The sequence below is a fragment of the Amblyomma americanum genome, chromosome 2 (genome assembly GCF_052857255.1).
Source record: "Amblyomma americanum isolate KBUSLIRL-KWMA chromosome 2, ASM5285725v1, whole genome shotgun sequence".
NCBI classification, from domain to species: Eukaryota; Metazoa; Arthropoda; class Arachnida; order Ixodida; family Ixodidae; genus Amblyomma; species Amblyomma americanum.
This window is the reverse complement of record NC_135498.1, coordinates 161,354,721-161,379,175: the sequence shown is the minus strand read 5'-3', so window position 1 is coordinate 161,379,175 and position 24,455 is coordinate 161,354,721. Positions and strand designations below refer to the sequence as shown.

At 44.3% G+C, this 24,455-nt stretch overlaps 1 protein-coding gene across 1 annotated transcript in view; it reads left to right on the top strand.

The window, feature by feature from the left end:
• The window catches only part of LOC144119220 (uncharacterized), a 102,939-nt gene that overhangs the window by 4,691 nt on the left and 73,793 nt on the right, over positions 1–24,455 (top strand). Inside the window, exons 4-9 of the mRNA XM_077651895.1 lie at positions 3,866–3,921; positions 5,489–5,540; positions 6,261–6,328; positions 14,845–14,975; positions 21,783–21,848; positions 22,108–22,212. Coding sequence (XP_077508021.1) covers positions 3,866–3,921; positions 5,489–5,540; positions 6,261–6,328; positions 14,845–14,975; positions 21,783–21,848; positions 22,108–22,212 — 478 coding nt within the window. The remainder of the gene's footprint in view (positions 1–3,865; positions 3,922–5,488; positions 5,541–6,260; positions 6,329–14,844; positions 14,976–21,782; positions 21,849–22,107; positions 22,213–24,455) is intronic.

The window sequence follows — 24,455 nt, the reverse complement described above, 5'->3', positions numbered from 1 at the left end:
AGGTATTCCTTATATTGCCTAACCTACACATACCACTCAGTCTAGTACGTTTTGAAAGTGGCAGGTAATGTTTCCTTATCGTATTGTATGTAAGCACTTCTCAGCCTATAAATGCTTATTGATCCATTAATTGTTCGGAAATAAATCTTTGAGCTGAACACGCAGCTTTAGTTCTCCTTTTTGGTGCAGACACGAATTCACATACAAAAATATGGGAAAAAAATTATTGATTTTATAGGGTGAACGTTACAGTTGAATATGGGGATTGCGCCTAGTCTCTTTTCAAATGTTCTGCATTAGAGTAGAAAAACACGTTTCTGTTCTCTTTTTATATAACAAAGAAGAAAAATGGATTAAATCAACGCTGGAGATAGATGGCAGTGGCAGCCGTATATGTAGCAGACCTCGTGCTCACATGAATACATTTCTGCGCAAATATGTAAGCAATCATAAAAAGGCTTGTGCAGTTTTTGCCCTATAAGGAGGTTTTGCTTATTTCCACAAAAAGTGTCTTTTTACGCAGACGCTTCCCAGCTCAGAAGCATTGTAATGTAATGTAATGTAGTACAATATCGTATACTGCATTCTTATTGCCAGAGCCTCTTTTTTTTTCATTTGAAAGCAGCTAATAGCGGCTGCTTCCATCTGGGGCGGGTAAATAGACGCGTGGGTGCATTTGACACGATTTCTAAATTAGCGTGAAGTTTCAGCGAATGGACCCTTTATTTACCAGTGTGGCCCAGTTTTGTACCACTTCTTGATTTTAATTTCCTGCAGCGCGTCATAAAATTCAAAAGGTAGAAATCTGAAAGAAAAACTAACCATTAGAGACAAAACATTAAAGTTGCGAGAACGCAGCGGTTTCCTTTTCGTGCTGTTAAGAAAAATGCATGGCCACTGTACGGCTCTGAAGATACCACGAAGTAAGCATGCGATTTATGTTCCAAGGTCTAAACGCATTGGGAGTTGGCGAGGGGAAATCAGTTGCCCCAAAAATTGCGCTTCTCGGTGAGGTGATTTATGAGCGCAGCTGCTGCGGTGCTTCAACCATAGGTGACGCAGACGGAACACGCAGTGTCGAAAGCAATCACACAAGGTTTTATGCTTCGGCAGCTCGCAAACCGACTCTCCGCCGTTGAGCATATAGCTGAGCCTCTCTCGGGAAAATCCTCACTGGAGACATTTGCAAACGACATTACAGCTTTAGTCTCGTGATGACGATGCTAGCAAGGAGTTCAACTCAGGCTGGTGTCATTTGAAGCAAATGACATCAAATTCGCCTGCAAGACAGGAGGCTATTGCACTTGCCTCTAACACAGTAGCTTCTGTAGCGTAATTCACTGCCTTATTAGCCGTCTCTCCCCTCCGTTTCCAGATTCCTTAAATTACGAGGGATTGTCCATAAATCGCGCGCAGCTTCTCACGTAACACACTATATTACCCACTATTTGCTCTTACGCTACACCATTTAACATAAAAGAGCCGCGGCGGTGGCTGAGTGGTTACGGCGCTCTGCTGCTGGCCCGAAAGACGTGGGTTCGATCCCGGCCCGGCGGTCGAATTCTGATGGAGGCGATATTCTAGAGGCTCATGTACTGTGCGATGTCAGTGCACGTTAAAGAACCCCAGGTGGCCGAAATTTCCGGAGCCCTTCACTACGGCGTCTCTCTTAGACTGAGTCGCTTTGGGACGTTAAGCCCCCATAAACCTAAACCATTTAACATAAAACGTCACACATCACTTAATAAAAACCGTCCGAAACGGTAGAAGGACGATTACGCACATGCAAACTAAAACGGCGCGTCAAAATGCTACGGGAAACGGCCGACACAGCTGCCATTCAACATGGCAATTTTGATAAGGAGTACATTCAGACAGATCCAGGGGAAGAGGGCTGAGATGCTTGCCGCACGCCGAAGGCGGTAGCACAGTCAAACCATCAACGCTTGAGTACAATCCGTATAGCGCTGTCGAAAAACCAAGTATGAAATACCTTGAAGCAGGCAGTGGCGCCGACAACGGGAGCAGGCGCCGCAGCTCGCGACAAGCTGCGTCTTTTCCCTGACTTCTTGAGAGGGCTCTAACCGTCTAAAAGCGTACGTCAGCACGCACCTCTTCGCTAAGGTCTCGGGGAGGGGAGCACAAGGGCCGTGAGCTAAGACGCCCTAGCGTAGCCCGAACCTTCGACCGTGCGCCAGTACAATCTTCCCACTCTTATTTTTGTGCCGCTAGCCGCGCGACTTTCAGTTCAATCCAATTGAGTTCTTTATTTGCCAGAGAACTGGATGGTCGCCAGGGCTAAAAGCTGCCGGCCGCAACTTGACTCAGCACTGTAGCAGTTCACAAGGCCGCAGCAGACGTTGAGTGCAGACTGGGGCATGAAAATAAAAGCAACACTACGTAGAAAGAGCAACCGGGAAATAGAGACATGCTGGAAGATTTACGCGACAATCAATAGTTTTCATTTTACAATTCTGAAAAGTGTCATCGTAGCTGTTTTGGTGATTTAAGGACTACCGGTTTGAGTTTATTCAGTAAGACCGGTAGATTGTGTTTCAATGATTGCAGTTTGTACTGAGTGCGGAAGGATGGGACCAACGAAGGATGGGAAATTTGAGTTGAAGAACTTGGAGGTATATGTTGCAGCATTGCCACAGAACGAAAGAAACTTTGACATTCATGTTGAGAAAAATAGAAAGCGTGCAACAAGCGATGTTCGTAGTGATGCTCAAAGCTAATAATATTGTATTCTGCCAAGAGATGTCTTGTCGTAGACTGACGATCAATATTGGCTATGCAGCCAATGTAGCTTTTTGGAAAAACTTTTACTTTATTAGTATTCGCTCTTGTGGTGCTTGCCCATAAAAAACTGCAGTAGCTTATGTTCGAGGCAAATAATGTGCTACTGTTTTCTTCCCTGCGCTCTCTTCGCTATCGCAGTCTTTCTTTATCCACAGCGCTTTGCGTTCGCTCTCTTTTATCCTCTGATGCGCTCGTTAGCTCGGTTACGCCGAGGCACGCCGCTCAACGCAGGAACGGGCGCTCGAGAGTTGCACTCCAATAATCAGGCCCTCTTTTTAAAACGCCGTCCTGAAAGTTACTTTTCCTGAATGTATTTCAATACCATCTTAGTAATCAAAGACAAACGACAAAACCACTCCCATATGACGCATTAAGAGGATAAGGGATAGTCTTTGGGTTGAAGCGCAATCCAAACAACTGCCAACTTCTTATCGGGCTTAAGTGCGGGATAATCCTCCGATTCACATATTTAATAAAACAACTTCTCGCGACAAAATATTATTGAGTGTTTTTATCGTATAACGAGGTGTGTTCGTACCTTCTGATTTAAATATAGGTCGCATCGACAGCGTTTTCATTTGTATTGAAAAATCGTAGGCGAAAAATTATGCCCATGCCCAGAAAAAAGCTTCAAAGGGAAGCCGTACGGATGGATACCAGACAGCGGCAGTGTGCCAACTATCGAAACTTTGTGGACACAAAAAAATGGACGGAGTATGGAAATATTTAAGTAGGAACTGTAATTATCGATGCTTGTATATGAATCATGGCGTCCGAAAGCAAAGTTCACGGCAAGGCCACATACTAACATAGTGGTACTTTCAAAAGGCGCTTCATGAGTTTAGGCGAGAGGAATTCAAAAAGCGAAAAAGAATTTCCAGTACTGCTCCTTTCCAATGAGATGACAATTGCAAATTTCTTTATAGCAAAATAGATGTTTTACGTGATTGTCTTGCAGATTTTAGCTTCTTCTAATAGTTCGAATAATAGGTTCACCGTATATACCCTCCATACGCAGATTTTGCAGCTGTTGGGGACTAATGAAGGATGCTTCTATTCGCAGGTCTCTGAGCCCGTTTTCCGCCGGAGTGCAGTACATACACTGGTGCAACACATTAGGTAGGCACAGTTCGAACCACTGCCGCCTTGGGATGGTGAACTGACACTAACAAGTCCGCATTCCGCTCTAAGGCCTCTCACAACACGAGGCTTAAAGAGCGACTTAAATTCGGAGAACCCAAAGCAAACGGGAGGAAAATATTCAGTTTTTCATATTTCTTCAATGAGCACGTGTTAACTGGGAATTAAAAAGTCACCTTTCCTTCTCCCCCCGATTAATTATGTTTGTTTTTTGTCGTTTCCTGATATGTCGGCATTGTGACTTTCGGGTGCTCTTATTTTCACAGTATTATTATACTAATTTTTGCCAGTAGGAGTCAAAGTGAAAATAAACCAGATTGGTTATTTGGGCTCTTTCTAGCATGAACGCCTGCAAGACAAAGTTACATGAAAACTCAGGCTCACCGGAGCTACGCCTGCGGTTATGGAAAACCCGGCGCCGTTCACATAAACGGTTTCGGGTTCGGGCTGCTTAATGACGCCATCTACTGCCGCACTTCATCGCCGACGCCGAAAAGCTTACTCGGCAGAAAAAAAAATCAAACGCTCCTAAAATCAAACGCTGCCGACCTTTCCTTTCGCCTCTTGGCAGCATTTGATGAGGCACTAGTGGGCCGGGCGGCAGCAGCGGAAGTAAAAAAAACCAGACCGCAGATGACGTCATGACGAAGCTTCTCCGCACAATGACAAGTATTGAAGTGTAGTCTAATCGTCATCGCTGATTTATTCGGCGATTACGTCACTGCTGTGAATTTCAGCGCGAGAACTTGGGACGCTTTAGCTAGGAGCTTCATACCTGGGAACCCTTGAGTCTTGCCATATTCTGTAGCAGCGGCTCAGCTTCCATTTTACTGACCATGACTACAGTGCATATGCCTGCTAGAGTAGCCTCTGTGATTGTAGCATTCATTCGCGAGGGAAAGTGCTCAGCATGCCAGCGATCCGAAACGCGGGTGGCGCGAGGGATTAGGCGGGACTGATGCTGCGTTAGAGGTGATGTGGAAGCGGGAGATAAAGACAAAGTGGCTTACATCACACGCGAGTGACCAACCAGCCATATAGCGTCTAAACGCTTTGGCGTTTGCAGCAAGCGGTACGTCTCACTCGAGGGCAACGCAAGCTCAGAGAAGCCAGACGTGCGTATTCATGTGAGAGCGGTATGATCTTGTGAGAAAATTGCCTCAAATTTTTTTGTAGAGGGGAAAAATTCTAAATGGTAGGCAGGTGGCTTGGCTCATTTTAGTCTGGCGGCACTGTTGCATTGAAGCAATGGTTGCCGCCGTAGCCCTTAGCAATATTTCTCAGGCTGACAGACACGCGACAGCTTTCGCCATATCATGTTGAGTGCCATATGTTCTACCGGACTTGGCATGGTGCTGAGGCGCGTAAGTTGGCGATGGCGTGTGCTTGCACATGGCGATTAGCAAGGCTTTGTCAGCTATCGCCTGCTAACGTTTTCCATCAGGTTCGTGCATGCGACCATAATCATTTACCCATAATGAAGTTCCTGCTAGCACAAGCTGCCCGTCACATAGCGCAGTAATACGTGCCGCTGAATTCTTTTCAGTGATTCCCATCGTCCTGATTCAGAACTGGACAAAACTGACTGAACTTCCTCCGTGAGTGAAAGCACTGTTTGAACCACATATCTCTGGAGTTTTTTTTTAAAGGTCATGTTAAAGGTCCGCGACGTTGGAGAAGTAGTCGTAGTGGTAGTAGTAGCAGTAGTGCATAGGCAGAGTTTGGTTGCCTCGGGAACCACTTGGAGAGTTGTTGCCGTGGAGCGGCCAGAAAGAGTATGGCGAGACCGGAAGACCGTAATACGGTCTGTCTGTAGGCTGGTGCGTAACGATCCGCTGAAGTGAAGTTCAGAAGGTGTGGCGCAGTGCGCCTGGAACCGTGGACTGGAGGGTACCGCTTGTTAAAGATTGAATACGTGTGGGAAACTAGAAAAAGTACTCTATGGCTTTAGTTATACGCGCGTTGTTCTCAAATTCTTTGCATCAATATATCGTGGAATGTTAGTACCTCAACACCTGTTGCTGCACCGCGCGTTAAAATGTTACAACCGTCCTGTGGGATTTTGCTCTTTTTCATTTGCGCTAATTTCGACTCAGCTGCGTTTGAAGGTGGTTATGACAAAGCTTACGTCCTCTGCCTCCTTTATTATTTCTTTCCATTTTCTTGCACGGAGTTAGACACGATTGTCGAAATTCCATATTTGCGTGCAGCATTGCCAGATACAATTAATCGAAGCTGGCACGTGACAAACTTGGAAGCAGGTCGAAAAATATCTAAGTCTCAATGCGGTCTCATGGTTTACTTCTTTTGAATCGCAGCGTTTACGCATTCAGCACCATAGGGGCCATGGTGTCGATCAAGTTTATGGAAGCAATCATGTTCACAGGTAAGGCGGAACACATCCAAATGTCAAATAACGTGCCCGCATCCCTCAAAATTCACCTCGTTCGTTAGCCGCGTGTTTCTCAAAGTGCGATGGCGTAGTTAGAAACAGGCATCCATACAGAGCGCCAGAGGAGCTAGCTTATCCACTTGAACCGGATTACGAGATCATTTTCTAAAGCATGCAGATTAACAAGCACTCCTGTGTATTTTTATGAGAGTAAATGATGGCCAGTTTAAAATCTCAATGATTTACAAGAGTTTCACGCATGCCACTTTTAAACCAAAATATGAGCGCTATATGCACGCAACAAACTATCATCCGGAAGTCATGATACTAGCGTTATGGTGATAAAAGTTACTGCGACAAGCAAAGAAATTAACCGCACTGTGGCTCTGAGCAATGTAAAACGCTAATAATTAAATAATTTCTTTCAGTCCTCATAAACACATATGCTTTTCTGCCCCTGTCTTCTTATCTTCTTTGACGTAGCCGCCGCGGTGGCTCAGTGGTTATGGCACTTGGCTGCTAGCCCGAAAGACGCGGGTTCGATCCTTGCCGCGGAGGTCTAATTTCAATGGAGGCGAAATTCTATAGGCCCGTGTACTGTGTAATATCAGTGCACGTTAATGAAACCCAGGTGGTCGAAATTTCCGGAGCCCTTCACTACGGCATCCCTCGTAGCCTGAGTCACTTTGGGACGTTAAACCCAATAAACAAACCTTCTTCGACGTGGTTTCTACGACCCCAAAGAGATGAATCCGGATTGTAATCTCAGCTCGCTGTTTCCGTACGATCACCATATCAGTATATCGGAAGGAAATATATCTTCGGCACAGCGCCCGTCCAATGTTGTGCGCTGTTTTCGGGTCCTAGTTCCTTGGCGCTGATTAAATCGGTTGATCCCAAAAGGGTTCTTTGGTCATTCCCGCTGAAGATCTTCGTCGCGTCCGTGGTTCGTGACCAGTATTGACCTAATCTTAAGTAGGCGTGGTGATCACACGGTGGTCACGCGTAAATACAATGCCAAACCAATCTGTTTACCACCATTGCAAGCTGCCCACGCAGCGAATGTTGTCTGTTGCAATTTGTAAAATCTCAAATATCTTCGGTTGATTTTGGCGATACCTTATCCAGGTGTCATAATACTGAAGTAGTCAAAACGTTTGCAGTCTGTTTTCGTACACCTCTGTGCATTAAGATCTTAATGTAATCTGCCACTAATGAAAATGATATACAAATCCTTGGGAGAATCTTTCATAATAAGGTGTTGCAATTCGCTTGTTTCCTTCCAAATCCTTGATATTATAGGCAATAATGTTTCTTACAGAACCCAATATCATCGAGAAAATGACGTAGATGCCACGCTCTGATTAAACATTCTTCCCGCTCGTAAGCAGTGGATATTTGACCGTCTTGTGGAAAAACGTTTTTCTAATGCCTCGAAGACTTAAAATTTTAAAACACGTGCTGTTCCTTTCACAGAGCGGTTCGTATACCCAGATTTTACAAAAATCCAGAAGGGGGACACAAAGATTTTATATGCCGTTTTATTTCAAACAGCCAGTGTACTATAGCTACGTTGTGACTTTCAGTGCAGTTAAAAAGTTCCTAAGGTTGTGGCTAACATTATCTTTCCTATTTCAGCAGTCAGAGGCAGGTGTCTTTTATATGCGAGGCGGCAATGTCTCTTTCAAACAATATCTTTTGAAGCGTTTTGTTCTCTTTTCAGACAATTCTTTTCCTTTTAAGTGGATTGCGCAGGATGCTTTTTTTACATTTTTCGTAAATGTAGCTACCACGTGCGCACCTTCATAGATCATATTTGTCATAGTGATCAGTTGTTAAAGCTGGTATTCAACCCCGCTTCTCTGCTCAACTAAGCACACACTCGACCCGAGGCTTACGCTATCTAGATTTAAAGTGTATGTTTTTGTGAAGAAACATTTTCATCATCAATATCGTCATCAGCCTGACTACACCCACTGCAGGGCAAAGGCCTCTCCCATGTCTCTCCAATTAACCCTGCCCTTTGCCAGCTGTGCCCACACTATGCATGCGAACTTCTAAATATCATCCACCCGACTAACTTTCTACCGCCCTCACGCTGCGCTTGCCTTCTCTTGGAATCCACTCCGTTACCCTTAAGGACCAGCGCTTATCTTGCCTTCGCAGTACATGCCCTGCCCAAGCCCATTTCTTCTTCTTGATTTCGACTAGGATGTCATTAACACGTGTTTGTTCCCTCACCCACTCTGTCCGCAATCCGGTCTCTTAAAGTTCCACCTATCATTTTTCTTTCCATGGCTCGCTGTGTTGCCCTTAACTTAAGCTGAACCCTTTTCGTTAGCCTCCACTTTTCTGCCCCGTAGGTGAGTACCGGTAAGATTATGCTGTTGTACACTTTCCTCTTGAGGGAAATTGGTAAACTGCTACTCATGATCTGCGAGAATTTGCCATATGCGCTCCACCCCATTTTTATCCTTCTTGTCACTTCCCTCTCATGATCCGGATCAGCTGTCACTGCCTGCCCTAACGTATTCCTTTACCACTTCCGGCACCTCGCTGCCAATTGGAACGGCTGTTCTTTTGCTAGACTGTTGAACATTACTTAGGGTTTCCGCGTGTTAATTTTAAGACCCACAGTTTTACTCTGCCTGTCTAACTCATTCATAATGCTTTGCAGTTCATCTCCTGAGTGACTCAGCAAGGCAATCTCATCAGCGAATCGCAGAAAATTTAGGTATTCTCCATTAACTCTTATCCCCAACTGTTCCCAATTCAGCCTCCGGAATACGTCCTGTAAACAAAGGGTGAATAGCATTGGCAAGATCGTGTCGCCTTGCCTGACACCCTTCCTGTTGGAATTTCATTACTGACTTTATGGAGGGCTATGGTAGCTATGCAGTTCCTATATATTTCTTTCAGTATTTTGTCATAAGGCTCATCTACGCCCTGATTCCGCAATCCCTGTATGAATGCTGAGGTTTCCATTGAGTCAAATGCTTTCTCTTAATCAATGAAGGCTATACATAGCGGTTGGTTATATTCTGCGCATTTCTCTGTCACCTGATTGATAGACTCAGTATGGTCTGTTGTGGAATATTCTTTACGAAGCCTGCCTGATAATTTGGCTAATTAAAGCCTAAGACTGCCCTGACTCTGTTGCCGATTACATTAGTAAATATCTTGTAGGCAACGGACAGTAAGTTGATCGCTCTGATTTTTTTTCAATTACTTGGCGTCTCCTTTCTTAGGAATTAAGATTGTGCTTGCGTTCTTCCAAGCTTCTGGTACGGTCGAGGTCATAAGGCAATGCGTATACAGGGCGGCTAGTTTTTCTAGCACATCTCCCCTCCGTCCATCAACAGATCTGCTGTTACGTGATCCTCACCAGGTGCTTTACCCCTTTGCATTGCTCCTAATGTTTTCATTACTTCCTCTTTCGTTACTGGCGGGATGACGCATTGCTGCGCGCTACTGTCTCTATCATAAACGTTCTTATTACTTTGGCTGATGTACAGATTTCTGCAGAACTCTTGGCTACTTTAACTATCTTATCCATATTGCTTATGACATAAACCTCCTTGTCTCTATGCGCAAACTAGGCATAGGTTTTTACCTATGCCTAGTTTTCTCTTCACCGCTTTTAGGCTACCTCTGTTCTTTAGAGCATGCTCGATTCTCTCCATATTAAATTTCTATATGCGGCCTACCCTTGCGCTTATTTGTTAGCTTCGATAGCTCTCTAGTTCCATTCTGTCTGAAGGGCTAGACGCCCTCAGGCTTTGCCGTTTCTTAATCAGATCTTTCGTCTCCTGAGATAGCTTGCCGGTATCCTGTCGAACCGGCCTACCGCCTACTTCCACTGCGCACTCCGTAATGATAGCTGTCAGATTATCGTTCATTGTATGGACATTCAGATCGTCTTTCTCGGTTAAAGCTGAATATCTGTTCTGCAGCGACATCCTGAATTCCACTATTTTCCTTCTTATCGCTAGCTCGTTAATGGACTTCCTCTTTATTAGCTTCATCCCTTCACCTTTCAAATCTAAGCTAATTCGAGACCTTACCATTCTGTGGTCTTTACAACGCACCTTCCCGAAAACGTCCACATCCTGAGCGATCTCAGGTTTAGCGCATAGTATGAAGTCGATTTCATTTTTAGTCCCAACATTGGGGCTCTTCCAGGTCCACTTCCTGTTCTCTCGTTTGCGGAAGAAGGTATTCATGATCCGTAAATTATTTCTATCTGCGAACTCTACTAATAGCTTTTCCCTGCTATTCCTAGAACTTAACCCGTAGTCGCGTACCGCCTGATCGCCAGCCTGCTTCTTGCCCACCTTCGCATTGAAATCGCCCATCAGTACAGTGTACTGTGGTTTTACTTTGTTCATTGCCGATTTCACGTCTTCATAGAAGCTTTCAACAGCCTGGTCATCATGACTGGATGTAGGCGCGTAGGCCTGCACCACCTTGAGCTTGGACCTCTTATTAAGCCTAATTACGATAGCTGCAACCCTTTCGTTAATACTATAGAGGTCCTCTACGTTGCCAGCTATATCCTGATCAATGAGAAATCGCACACCTAGTTCTCGTCTACCCGCTAATCCGCGATAGCACAGTATTTGCCCGTCTTTTAGTACTGTATACGCCTCACCTTTCCTTCTAACTTCATTAAGCCCTATGACATCCCATTTAATGTCCGCTAGTTCCTCGAACAGCACTGCTTGGCTAGCCTCACTGGATAAGGTTCTAGCGCTAAACATTGTCAGGTTCAGATTCCAATGGTGGCCTGTCCGGAGCCAGAGATTCTTTGTACCCTCCGCTGCGTCACAGGTCTGACCACCGCCTTGGTCAGTTGCTCCGCAGCCGCTGGGGACTGAGGGCCGAGGGCTAATTGGTTTGATAATAGAAGGTTGTGGCCAAGTACTACACCAGGGTGGCCAAATCCTGTTCTGGTGAGGGAATGCGTTGTCGGTTCTGGTCACCGAGATCAGGCCGCACCCCAGGCCTGCTTATGCAATTCCGTCAACACGCGGAGTTTTTTTTTTCAAACACAGGGATTCGAGCCCCGGTCCTCATGCACGCGAGACGGATGCTTCAACTCTACGCCATTGCTGCTTATCTGCGTTTGGCGCATGGGCAATATAAAACACCTGCAATATAAAAGCTGCGGCCCAGAAGCTTCGTGGACCAGGAATCATTCAGCCATCTCATTCATCATGGCGGCCAGCACCTCACCCCTTTCTTGTCCCTGACTGACTGACTGACTGATGTTTCTGAGAGGAAGAAGGAAAAGGAAAGAGCACGGGCCTGCGTACTGGCTCAAGCCTAGCCACGCTCTCTGCCGCGTGCTGAAAGTCGGGGGGGGGGGGGGTAAAGGATAGGAGAGCAAAGAGTGAAAGAAAAGACGCGCCGCGCTAATATGCCCCGGGCCCATCCCGGAGGCAGTGCAATACCGGGCCGACCCGTGCCAGAGTGCTTCAAGCCAAGCACTTCGCCATATTCCCAAAATAAGTTTAACATCCTAGGTCCAAGGACCCGCTGCAGATATTAAATCAGGTATCAGGCATGCGCCATACCCTCGTCCATGTCCAACCATCCTCTTAAGCCCGTAAACACTTCGCGCATCTTTTTGTCACCGATCGGGACGATCGCTCGGTGGCCCCGAGTAGTGTGACGAAGACGACGAACTGTGCAGTGGCGCGGCCGGGAGTGCTCATGCTAGGCCAGCAGCCCTTAAATCATCTCACTGCCATCGATCATCGTGTCTGTTTCTTCGGCTGGCCACCGGGTAACAATATAGGCCCATTTTACACTTATGCTACATTCCACAGCGTCAGAACAATGCCTCCGCACTCGTCGCATCTATGGTAGTGCTGCACGGAAATACTGAGATGGAGTATAGTCGACGCCTACACTCTTAACACGAATACGCCTATATGAGAGTAAACAGAGTAAAGTGTCCTCTAACGCACTCCTTTTTATAAAATTGAGCGCGCTGGAGGAAAGTGTACTCTCTGTTTATTATTATTATTATTATTATTATTATTATTATTATTATTATTATTATTATTATTATTATTATTATTATTATTATTATTATCCGGTTGATAGCTGCAATTTACTGAATCACTGCGTCTTGTTAGGCCTTTATGCCACGACCGCTGTTTCTTTCATGGTTGCTTTGCAAATACATTAGTGTGCGCAAAAATGAACGGATAATGAAAGATTACGGTTAGCACAGTCATGTTCGAAATATACCAAGACGACGACAGCATCATCTTATACCTGAGAGAGATAAACAGTGCTGCAGCTTTGCAAGTGTAAGCGGAAATTATTTCTGCACTTTCTTACAATCTAACAACTTATAAAGACACTCTGAAAGCGGCCGCGGGCTGAGCCCGTTCAAGATATCCGTTGCACAAAACCATCAGGGCCCTATAGGTACTAAGGAAGAAGTTACTCATTAGCATCCACCATGAGCACCCAAACGGCTACAATGGAAAGCTATAGTGCTTTCAGAGATACTGAAGAAAAACTCGTTCTTGTCTTGGGTTACAACCGATGACCACCGCCTCACAGTTACTGTACCAACAGAGGCAACCGGGACGGCCGGCAGGGGGAGGCGGGGGTCCCAAGTTCGAATCCCAAACCAGAACAAGTTTTTCTTGAACTGCGAAGCTTCTGTGAAATCTTTAAAGCCTTTTACTGTAGCCGTACGGCTGCTCTTGGGTGGATTCTTATTAGTAATTACTCCTTTTAACAAAACAACTCTACTTTGGAGTTCTCTTAACATTGCGCATAGATGTACTATGTAGGCTCAGGTATATCAGCTGGTCAAAACAAAAACATTGTCTCCTGAAGTGAATTAAGCAAATAAGGGTAAAGTTCAGCGAGAATTTTTTTTTCGAAAAAACCGCATCTCAGTTGATTTTTTGGGACAGAGGAAGAACGGGAAATAGATCGGCTAGAAAATACCGCCTTCCTTTCTCAATCGCCATCTCTAAGGTTCTCATGGACACGTAGCTTTAAACAAAAGCACGTTTTCATGCGCGCCCATCTTTTTGGCGCACGGCATAGGACATCCCAAACAATACCACGCTAGTCAGTACAAAACGGCCTCGGTAATAATTCAACGTATTTCACATAAGATAGCATGCACATTGCTAAAAACGAAAAGCCCTCTCAATTTCATCAGTTTTGGACGAGTGCAGCGAATAGTGCACCGGCCCAAAGTGGCAAAAGAATAGCGAATGCCACCAGTGCGCCATAGTAACGGAAACAAAACTTGGAGCGGCTCTATTGTGTTAAATGGTTAGTGAGCTTCGTCATCGAGGCAAGTTCTTTATTTGTACCGCTCCCCTTTTCCTTTCGCTCTCCCTGTCCCTTTTATTTCCGCTAGCCGCAGTTCAGGTGCATCAAGCTCCGATACAGCAGCTAGCAAAATCTTTTCATTCAGTTTTAGTTTGTTTTTTAATACATCACTAATATTAATCTGAAATCCATAGTGAAGAAAACATTCAACTGACAGGCCCTTCAGGCCTGCAGCGGTTACGTGCTGCATCGCGAGCCCGCTTTCAAATCCTGAGGGAAGGAAAAACGTCCTCTTGTTAAGTTTATAGGAGTCACGTATTCCGTGCTGGGTAAGGTGGTTATACAAGGACACCACCTAGGAGAGAGGCGATTCGGCACCGCACACAATCAAGTCAAATGAATCAACTTTATATAGAAACATGAACAGATGCCCGGGACGTCGTCTTGACACGAGTTTGCTCCCGCACTCGTAACAATGTAGAAGACCAGAGAATCGCGCCTAAAACTCTTTTGTCAACAGCAGTTGATAACGGACACAGGTAACATTAGTTTATCAGTTCTATAAATTGCAAGAACACGTAACAAACGCAACAGATTGTTGTAGGAACATGATGCAGAGATAACATGCATATTTATTACCAACCGTCTTGCGCCTAATGTTTAAAAGAGACTGTGAAGAAGCCGGCGTTCGGCGGCCAGGGATGTGTCGGCCGCACAGTATGATAGGGAGCTCAAAAAAACCATAGTTAACTAAATACAGGATCCTTACACAGTAATTCTAAAGCAAAGATGAACGCATCGTAGTCTTCAGGGTCCTAAGCCTCTCGCATCCGAATAACGCGTGCAGCATCAGGCAATGTCGATACTGGCGAGCATCAAGCCATATGCTCTATCCAGGAGTAAGCCGGAAGTTCTGGCACCAACACGTTTGTTATCGCATCTGCTTAGTCTCAAGTATACATGCTTCGAGGCTGATTTGCACAGTGTGCGGTAGCGTTGAGACCATTGTGTTCATCTTTAACACCCCACACGTTAATCATGTCAAGGAAAGAAGCAAATATTGACCACTTATGAAAACACATCGATTCTTGAATGAGCTGCCAGAATCCTGACTCGTTCGTAGAGTACACTTATTAGATGCCTGTTGTGAAGAAGTACATTTAAAACAGGTATCGACATGCGCATTGTCTCCCCTACAGGTGCGTCCATTAATGACCGCCTTCAGCTGAAAAACTGGCATTCGGAGACAACGAAGAACAAGTTTAGCACTGTGGTGAACTGCACTGCAAACAATGTGGACCAGTTTGCTTACCGAAATGACCTATTTCAGGTAATCTCGCTAATCCATCAATATAGCGTACTGCTGTGCATTTTTGCACCCTTTAAACAATATGAAAAGATTTTTTTATGTGCGAATATTTGTTTTGTGCTGCACGAAAACCAGAGATGAGAGAAGTCGAAAAACCGCTGAATCTTGGTGCATAGTAACTGGTAAATGAATCCTGATTCAGTTATTTTTTCGACAATTTAAAGTTGGTCGCCTATTGTAACTGTTAGAGTAATCACAGATTTGTGATGGGATATTACTTCAAGCCATATTGTGCGTCAGAATTTTGAGAAAGCGATGTTTTCCGTAACACCGACAGAACGAATTCTCGCCCTCCTGTAGCACAAAATCAAAACTGCGTGTTTGATCAATGCACGCAACCACACCCAAAAGTTAACGGCACTAACCTAATGACGATTGCTTACTATCCAATGAACAAGTTTAGTCGCAACATTTTTGCACGACAGATGCATGTCTGTGCCGCAACACTAATCACCATGTAGTGAGTTAAAAGGGAATAAACGGCCCTCTGGCAATCTTTCTAATAAGGACATGCTGTCCAATCACTGGGCGGGTGTCTGTCACTACTATACGGCATATTTATGGTTGGCAACGGAAGCAGATTGCGTATTCAAAATATGTGATGTTATTGCCGCTGCTAAGATTTCAACCCAGGTTTCAATCTTCTCTAACGGCTAACATCTACACCTCCATTGACGAAAATAAAAGTTTCCTTCAATTGCTAGCTAGCTGCATGAAATTATTAGCTTTTGAGGTGAGAATACGCCTCTGTTGCAAACAGTTATCATTCTGTACATTTTGGGATCGAAATCGCTCCGGAACGTGGGTAACATACATGCTGTCCTATCGGGAGGCGTGCTAGAGGGCTGTTTACTCTTTTATAGTCTCTCACAGAGTAAGTCATGTTTACAATAATTCATCTTTACAGTGATCTGGTCTTGTGTTAATTGGCTACCGCGATCAATTTTTGAGCTCTTTGGCCATTTAATATCGTTCAGAAGTCGGGTCTGCGAATGAATGTTTTCACTTGCCAGTCAGCGCAGATCACGTGGTTTGTCGCTTCAATCTACCGTCTTAACGTTGTGTGTCCCATACTGTGAGTTTGAACTAACTCGGTAGTCTGCTTCTACTGCAGCGCCGCTCTGACAACTGTACTAAGCCCTTCATTCATGAAATATTACCCAGTCGTAATAAAAGCTACTTAACTTTACAACTCTGTAAGGAACAGGCCTATATTGCCAAAAAAATTCACGCTCGCAGATGAACAATTATGGAAGCAGTCGAGTCGCAGCATATTCATATTTATTTATTTTATTTATCAATACTGCAATCCCCTCTGGGGATTTTAGCAGGGTGGTATACAATGAATACATATTGAAAACAATAACACAGACAAAGCATATAATACAAATTAGATCCATGGAGCGTATAAACAGTTAAAGACAACACATTTCTAAACAATACCTGAAATAAATGCCGATAGTGATTATTTTGAAATTTGATCATTGGTTAGTAGATTCCATTCAGTTACTGTTCGGGGAAAGAAATAATACTTAAAACAGTTGTTATGGGTGCTAAAGGCGGTTATTGTGCGACTGTGTCTCTGCCTTGTAGAATACCCAGATGAAAAACTAATTATTCCCGTGGGGTCGGTTTTATAATGACCGTTAATAAGTTGAAAGAGGAATTTTAGTCGTGATACACGGTTTCTTTGCGTTAATGGTGGCAGGTTTGCTTTCATTAGTAGTTCGGTTACTGATGTACGTCCAAAGCTATTATATATGAAGCGAACTGCATTTCTTTGCACCATTTCCATCTTGGTGATGTTAGTCTTGGTGAAAGGGTCCCAAATTACACATGCATAGTCTAGTATCGGCAGAATTACACTTTTGTATGCGAGCAGACGGACAGAAGGGGTGGAAAGTCTCAAAGCCCTCCTCAAGAAGAATAATTTGCGGTTAGCATTAGCTACTACATATTCAAGGTGCTTAGTCCAAGTGAGATCATTAGTGATCCAGAGTCCTAGATACTTGTAGTGTGTTACTTCGGAGAGAAATATGTCGTTAGTAGCATATGGATATTTAAGTTTGTGCTTCTTGCGTGTAATGGTCATAAAAACAGTTTTTTTAAATTAATTGACATTTGCCAAGCTTTGCACCAGGCAACAACTTGTCCTAAGGCATTGTTCAGCAGTTCCTGGTCAGCGGCATTCTCTATTTCCGAGTACAATACACAGTCGTCAGCATAAAGTTTAACCTTAACGGGAATACCATGCAGTACATCATTAATAAACAAAAGAAACAAAAGAGGCCCAAGCACCGAGCCCTGCGGGACGCCAGAGCCAACTGAAAGTCGTTCTGAATGGTGGTCATTAAAAACAACAAGTTGTTCTCTGTTCTCAAGATAAGCCGCAAGCCAATTAATTAGTTGAGAATTTTTCAGTATTGCGCCTAATTTGTGAAGTAACTTTTTATGAGACACCTTGTCGAAAGCCTTTGAAAAATTCATAAAAACAGCGTCTATTTGTTTCCCATTGTTAATTGCTTTAGCAAAGTCATGCACTGTTAGAACCAATTGGGTATTTGTAGAGTAGCCTTTTCGGAAACCATGTTGATGCTTCGTAAGTATATTATATTTCTCCAAGAAATCTGAGATATGATTATGAATTATGTGTTCCAAAAGTTTACATACCGTAGATGTTAAAGAAATTGGGCGGTAATTTTGAATGCACTGTTTTTTTCCTGCCTTATGTAGTGGCTTCACTGTGGCAGTCCTCCAGTCGCTCGGCACTTGTCCCTCGCACAATGATCTCGTGAACAGAACGTGCAGGTATTTTGAGGTACATTCTGCATACCGCTTTAAAAATGTGTTTGGAATGTTGTCCGGACCGCAAGACTTTTTAATGTCCAGATTTAAAAGCATGTTTAGTATTCCTGTTTCACTTATTTTAACATCGGGTATAGGTGACGTAGGTAATTCGAAAGACGGCATTACGCCATTATATTTAGCAAAGACGGACTTAAAATGTTTATTAAATGCATTTGCTATTTCCTTGCCATCGCACACATCTTTACCATCAACACGAAACACATCACATTCCTTGGAAGTCGGAGAAATAGAACGCCAAAACTTTTCTGGAGCTGTAGTTATGAAACTGGGCAGTGATTCACATTAGTAGCGTTGTTTATCGGCATATACTTTATTTTTAAGGCGGGAGGAAATTTCGTCAATCTTGTTTTTGACCGCCTGTGCAGCATGGATTTTCAATCTTTTCTTAAGACGCTTCAATTGGCTTTGCAGTCGTAACGTCTCACGGGAGATCCAGGGGTTCCTGCCGTTTTTCTTTTTAGTTATCAGCGGGACAAAACGGTCAATGCACTCTTTTACTAATTTATTAAACCTGCACCAAAGCGAATGCACATCATCTGTGCTATCTGAAAAGGCATCGAAGTTAAGCGAAAGTATGTCAATGATTGATACATCATCGGCTCGAGAAAAGTTTGGGTAAGATGGATATTTAGGCTTGCTATCCAAGACGGCATCAGCAATGGTGAGTAGGACAGCTTCGTGGTCTGAAATTCCAGGTACTATTTCGTAATTTGTATCTGCGCCTATTGATCCGCTGACAAAAAATAGGTCAAGGACTGACTGAGAACTGCCCTGAATTATTGTGCTTTGTTCCACAATTTGCAATAAATCAAAGGAAAAAGCAATGTCCAACATTGCTTCACCTAAAGCGTCATGTTTTTCAAGTGAGAACGTCGACCAGTCTATATTAGGTAAATTAAAATCACCTTACAATATAATACGATCACCAAGTTTGACATTCGTGTACAAATATTGTTTGAGATCGTCTAGAACGGAAACGGTAGAACTAGGGGGCCTATACATTGCTGCAATAACATATCTAACATTTCCATAGTACGCTTTACAAAAAATACACTCTACATTGGGTATATCAGACATTGGGAAAATTCGCAAGGTTGACTTAAAGAGTATGCTAACGCCTCCACCTCTACCATCACGGTCTTTTCTGTACGAACTGTAGCCAGTGGGTACAAACTCACTGTCAAATACTGTGTCGTTAAGCCAAGTCTCAGTCAAAACCGCAATTTCTGGATCGTGCAAAAGCAGAAGAGCCTCCAACTCAGCAGTCTTGTTTAGAACACTCCTACAATTAACATTTAATATTTTCAGGGTCCGAGGTTTATTGGTGAGAAGTCAGTTTGATTTCTTTCTAAGCCTGAAGCGAGAACCTTTCGCTTCGTCCCAACCAAATAGGACGTTATCAACGCTTAGTTTATCGAATAATAACTTTGCTTTGGCTCCTTCGTCTCTCTCTTCTTTACAGCTTTTCCATAACTGTTTACGTATTTCTCGAACTCGTTTTGAATAATCCTCAGCTATTGATATGCCGGAGTCTTTGAGCTTGTGACATGATTGTAATATGGACATTTTTTCACGGAAATCGGGCAGTTTTAAAATGACAGGTCGCACCTTGCTTGCTTCCTTTTTACCCATTCTATGGCATCTTTCGACGCCACTTACCGTTAAACCCAGCTTTTCTTGAAAAACGCCGTTTGTTACTTTCTCTTCCAGTTCATGGTTAGACTCAATGCTGTCCTCCTCTATACCGTAAATGATAAGGTTATTTCTTCTACCTCTGTTTTCTAAGTCATCCGTCTGGTTTCTAACTAAAGTAAGCTGCCCCTGAAGTTCTGATATGGTAGATTCCATATCTTTCACCTTCGTGGCTAAGACATTTAGGCCGGATAACTGTCTCTCAATACCGTCAATCCGCTCAGTTAAAGAGGAAAGCTTGTCTTCTATCTTGTTTTTTGATGCGTGTAGGCCCTCCATTGTTGAAGTAATCTTACCCTGGCCTGCTAGTAACTCCGATAGCATCTCTTTTTCAGTTGGACCAGGATTTGCTTCAATTTCGCCACAAGACAACAGATCTTTCGATAATGTAATAACACAAGACAGAAAGCACTCAACGCTCAGTGGGCAGGGCAGCAGCACTAAAAAACGATCGTCACTTCGATAACAATGTTCATATTTGAGATTACCAACCTGAAGTGCAAAGCAAAAGGGATTGCTTAACATGTTGCCGTGTCTGCTGCTGACATGCCCACTGGCGAAGAAAAGCTCCGGTGGTGAATTTATAGTCGATGGATGAGCCACGTGACGTGACGTCCCCGATGTCGTCAAAGGTGTGGAAGCTGATAGCCAAGGTTGGTCTGGTTCAGTGATGACTCCGTCGGAAAGCAGTACTGCTGATACGGCATCGAATCCTTGAACATGGTTCGCACGTGTCGCTTGATACCACTCACGCGGCGCTAGCAGGGCTCCGAGAATGACCTGAAGTGCAAAGCAAAAGGGATTGCTTAGCATGTTGCCGTGTCTGCTGCTGACATGCCCACTCTAGGTTGGTTTGAGGGTATCGATAATGCCCCTTCTAACTCATTTCTATCGGAAGTAGTTTGTAAACAATTCAGTTTATTTTATGCATTTTAAAGGCTTGATGGTCTCAAAAATAGAGAAAGAAAACACGCTGTCCTCAATCACACCGACAAGGATGCATCCGTCTTATAAGCATTTACCAGTGTCCTTTTCGCATTCTTAGCTTGAGATGTTTCTAGATGTTTCTGGAAGGCCCGTGTTAAAAAACGGGAATTCAAGCTCCAACCATTCGCGGCCCATTATATCTCTGCTGTGGCTCGAACTGACGCAGTGCATAATATGTAATTATATGGTGACATTGTGGCGCAACGGGTTAAGCGGCGGCGCAATGGCGACCCCGCTTAAAGATCGTGCGCAATGGCACACCTTAGCGTACGGTCCTCTCTACACCCTGCAGCCTTCTTCTCCCCAGTCTCACAGTATTTCGTCAGCAGACAAGATGATACAATTTGGCGATAAAGGAGGTTGCAGAAATTAAAGATATTTTTGCCTCTTTTTGTGAGTGCTACAACCAACTTACGACCGCGTAAGTCGGCCGAAGCTTTGCCTTCACCCGAATATACCTGCTGATTGTGACAAGCAGAACTACTCTAGAAAAGAAGGTAATTTTAAGGCATCTTCCCCATTCACCCGTCCACACATATAATGAACGCCGGCATTGCATGACCAGAGTGCGCCCATTGCTGCCCCGCCGCCCCTCCCCTCCTCCTTCGTGTCCCGGCCCCGTCCACTCGCTGTGCACCAGAAAAGCATACTTTATACTGGCAGAATAGCATACCTTTATGCTGCACAGACTCTACTGTTACAGCTTTGCCTAGAGAAAGTCCCCAATCTGTGGCATAAAAAAAGACCTGTTCTTGGTAGCACTAGGAGAGAAAGCTCGTCTACTGCAAAACCAATTATAATCTATTCCAATACGTAGGCTCATACAGCAAGGATTTTTGTATAGAAGCATGCCTTGCGTTTAGCAAACGACATTGAGGGGTTAGTTCGTGATGCATTTTTTCCACAAAAATTAAATTGCGCTGCTCTTTTTTTCAGACTGGATATCTCTAGTGCTCTCGTCTGCAAAAAAAGCAGCGCAGAATTACTCTTATAGAAAAAAAGTTTAACACTTCACTCTTTATTTAGCGCAAGCTCGAAATAGCCACATTCTAAAGAATTTCCTTAACACGAAGGTTCAAAGTTTTGGTAGTGTGCATGCAACACTCTGTGAAGTCTTAAGACCAAAAATAAGTGTTACAAAGCAATGATCGCACTGGTGCTGCACAATTCACGCGTATACTGTGATGTGAATAACACCATGAATTCATGTTTACCTTGCAGCATAACTACCCGGAGCTTCTTGAAGAGCTGACTATGATATCTGGCGGATTGTCCCTTGCCTTCAAGGTATTTTACGGTTAGAGACATTAGGCATGTTTTTGAAGGATAATCCACTTCGCCTCCTCCATTTTTAGCATGACTTAAACAGGCTCATAGCGGCGAAGTTCTCAACTGTAATGACAGAAGTTGCTCATTTAGTGTGCCATGTTATCTATTTATTTTCCCACTAAAGATAGAAACCTGCAACTGCAGATTGCTTTGTTTTGCAAGTACTGCGGCAACATATCCATTTTTAATACTGACTTTTTCTTTATATATGCGGCAGGGCTATCTAATATTCATGGCAAAATACGAAGAAGAGTTTGTGGACTCCAACATTCACAACATGAAGATGACCTTAAAACAGTACTTCTTTCTACAGTTCGCCATGGTGCGTACCCAATTTTTTTATAGGAAATGCAGAGCTAGTAATCCTTGTTGTTTTGTATAATGCACAAAGCTTTTTAATTGGATTCCCGTCCTTTTAAATCTGTGGTGCTCAATTTCGCCAGAAAAAGATTCACGTTCTTCAAAAAGAAGGTGTCGTTTACTGCCCTTTATGTAGCCATTGGCACGATACCAAAATTTTTTGTATTCCAGCTGTTACAAAGACTGAGAGCTTTGTATATCTTCATAAATGGCGCACACAGTGGAACACAACTTAAACGAAAATGACTGCAGCGAACATTTCAGATATACAGACTTCTGCGGAACGTGCTATCAACACGCCATTGTATACAACACAAATTTCCGAGACACGTCAGGTTCTTGTGCAGCTGGCATTGTAGCAACAACTAAAGCAGTGCTTCCTTATCAGACCTCAGCGTTTAGGCAGCCATGCGCAAATATTTGCGGGCAAAACCCGGGACGCTCAGTTCCGAAAGTACGGAGTTTGCGAATTTTCGGAACCCATTTTCTACGGCCAAACTTCGGAATGCCACATCTGTTGGTATGCCTGCAGAACACGTTTGCAACCTGACCTGTAACCGTAACTATGCGCTAATACACCTGACTTATCATCTTCATAGCTGCTGACTGAAGGATTTCGGAACGAACGCATTGACAAGTCGTCAAACTGAAAGGCTTCGCCGTCTAGTAGGGCTCTCAACCGGAGAATAACCTCAAAGGACAAACTGAGCCAGTTTGAATGACACATGGATAACACTGAGTGCTAAAGATCGCAGTGAATCGCTGAAGTTTATCAGAAGTGCTAGGAAGAGAACGCTTAAAGTGCTACGCATAAATGTCTGCGGGAAGCAGTTCAATCCAAAATACATTATTTCATAATGGTGCTTTGCCGGCGTTAACGGGTCATTCCTTGTATTCATGAATGAAGTTCTTGGAGAATGTCCGCCAGCAACAGAAATTTTTAAATAGTGCAACTACGAAGCAGAAAGAAATATGGCCCTTTTTGTAGCGATAGCTACATTACGGTAGCATTTCGAGCCTTCAGCGTGGCGGTGCCGCCACGGTCACGTGGCTGGTCACGTGGTGCGTAGCAGCTTCCGGCGGCGCAGCGCTGCGGCGGGTCACGTGACTCATCACGTGGTTGGTCACCTGACCAGCCACGTGCTTGGTACGTGGCTGGTCACGTGGGGCGGAGCAGCAGCTGCGGCCGGAGGCGTGGCGCGCCGGTGAAATCGAGCTGCAACAGCTGTGCACCTCCTTCATCTTCTTCCCACTTTACATGGCGCATGTGCACAGCTATATAATTGTTTTTTTTGGGGGGGAAGGAAAGGCGCAGTATCTGTCTCACATATCGTTGGACACCTGAACCGCGCCGTAAGCGAAGGGATAAAGGAGGGAGTGAAAGAAGAAAGGAAGAGGTACCGTAGTGGAGGGCTCCGGAGTAATTTCGACCACCTGGGGATCTTTAACGTGCACTGACATCACACAGCAAACGGGCGCCTTAGCGTTTTTCCTCCATAAAAACGCAGCCGCCGCGGTCGGGTTCGGAGTTCCCAGCCGCCGCGGTCGCGTTCGGAGTTCCCAGGTTCGAACCCGACCGCAGCGGCTGCGTTTTTATGGAGGAAAAACGCTATGGCGCCCGTGTGCTGTGCGATATCAGTACACGCTAAAAATCCCCAGGTGGTCGAAATTACTCCGGAGCCCTCCACTACAGCACCTCTTCCTTTCTTCTTTCACTCCCTCCTTTATCCCTTCCCTTACGGCGAGTTTCAGGTGTCCAACGATATATGAGACAGATACTGCACCTTTCTACCCCCCCCCAAAAAAAAAAACCAATTATATACCTGTGCACATGCGCCATGTCAAGTGGAAGAAGATGAAGGAGGAACACCCAGCAAAACAGAGCGGCGAAAGACCGAGTTTCCAATTCGGTTGAAACAAGTTCCACTCGGCCAGCTGTAGCTATCGCGTCACTCCAGGTATAACCAGAGCTAAACCGCCGCCAATTTTTTTTATGCAGCATATTTCGAGGACATTCTACAGGGAGTTCAAAATCATATTTTCCAGAGTTTTTAAAAACAACTAACGAGAAGCCCGCAAAAGCACTTTAATAAGCATGTTATTTGATTTGGTGGACATGGAATGAGAGGATAATTGGCGTCGTCGACCTGTGAAACAATTAAAATTTAGTAACAAATTTTTGACAATTCCCGTTACAACGCATGC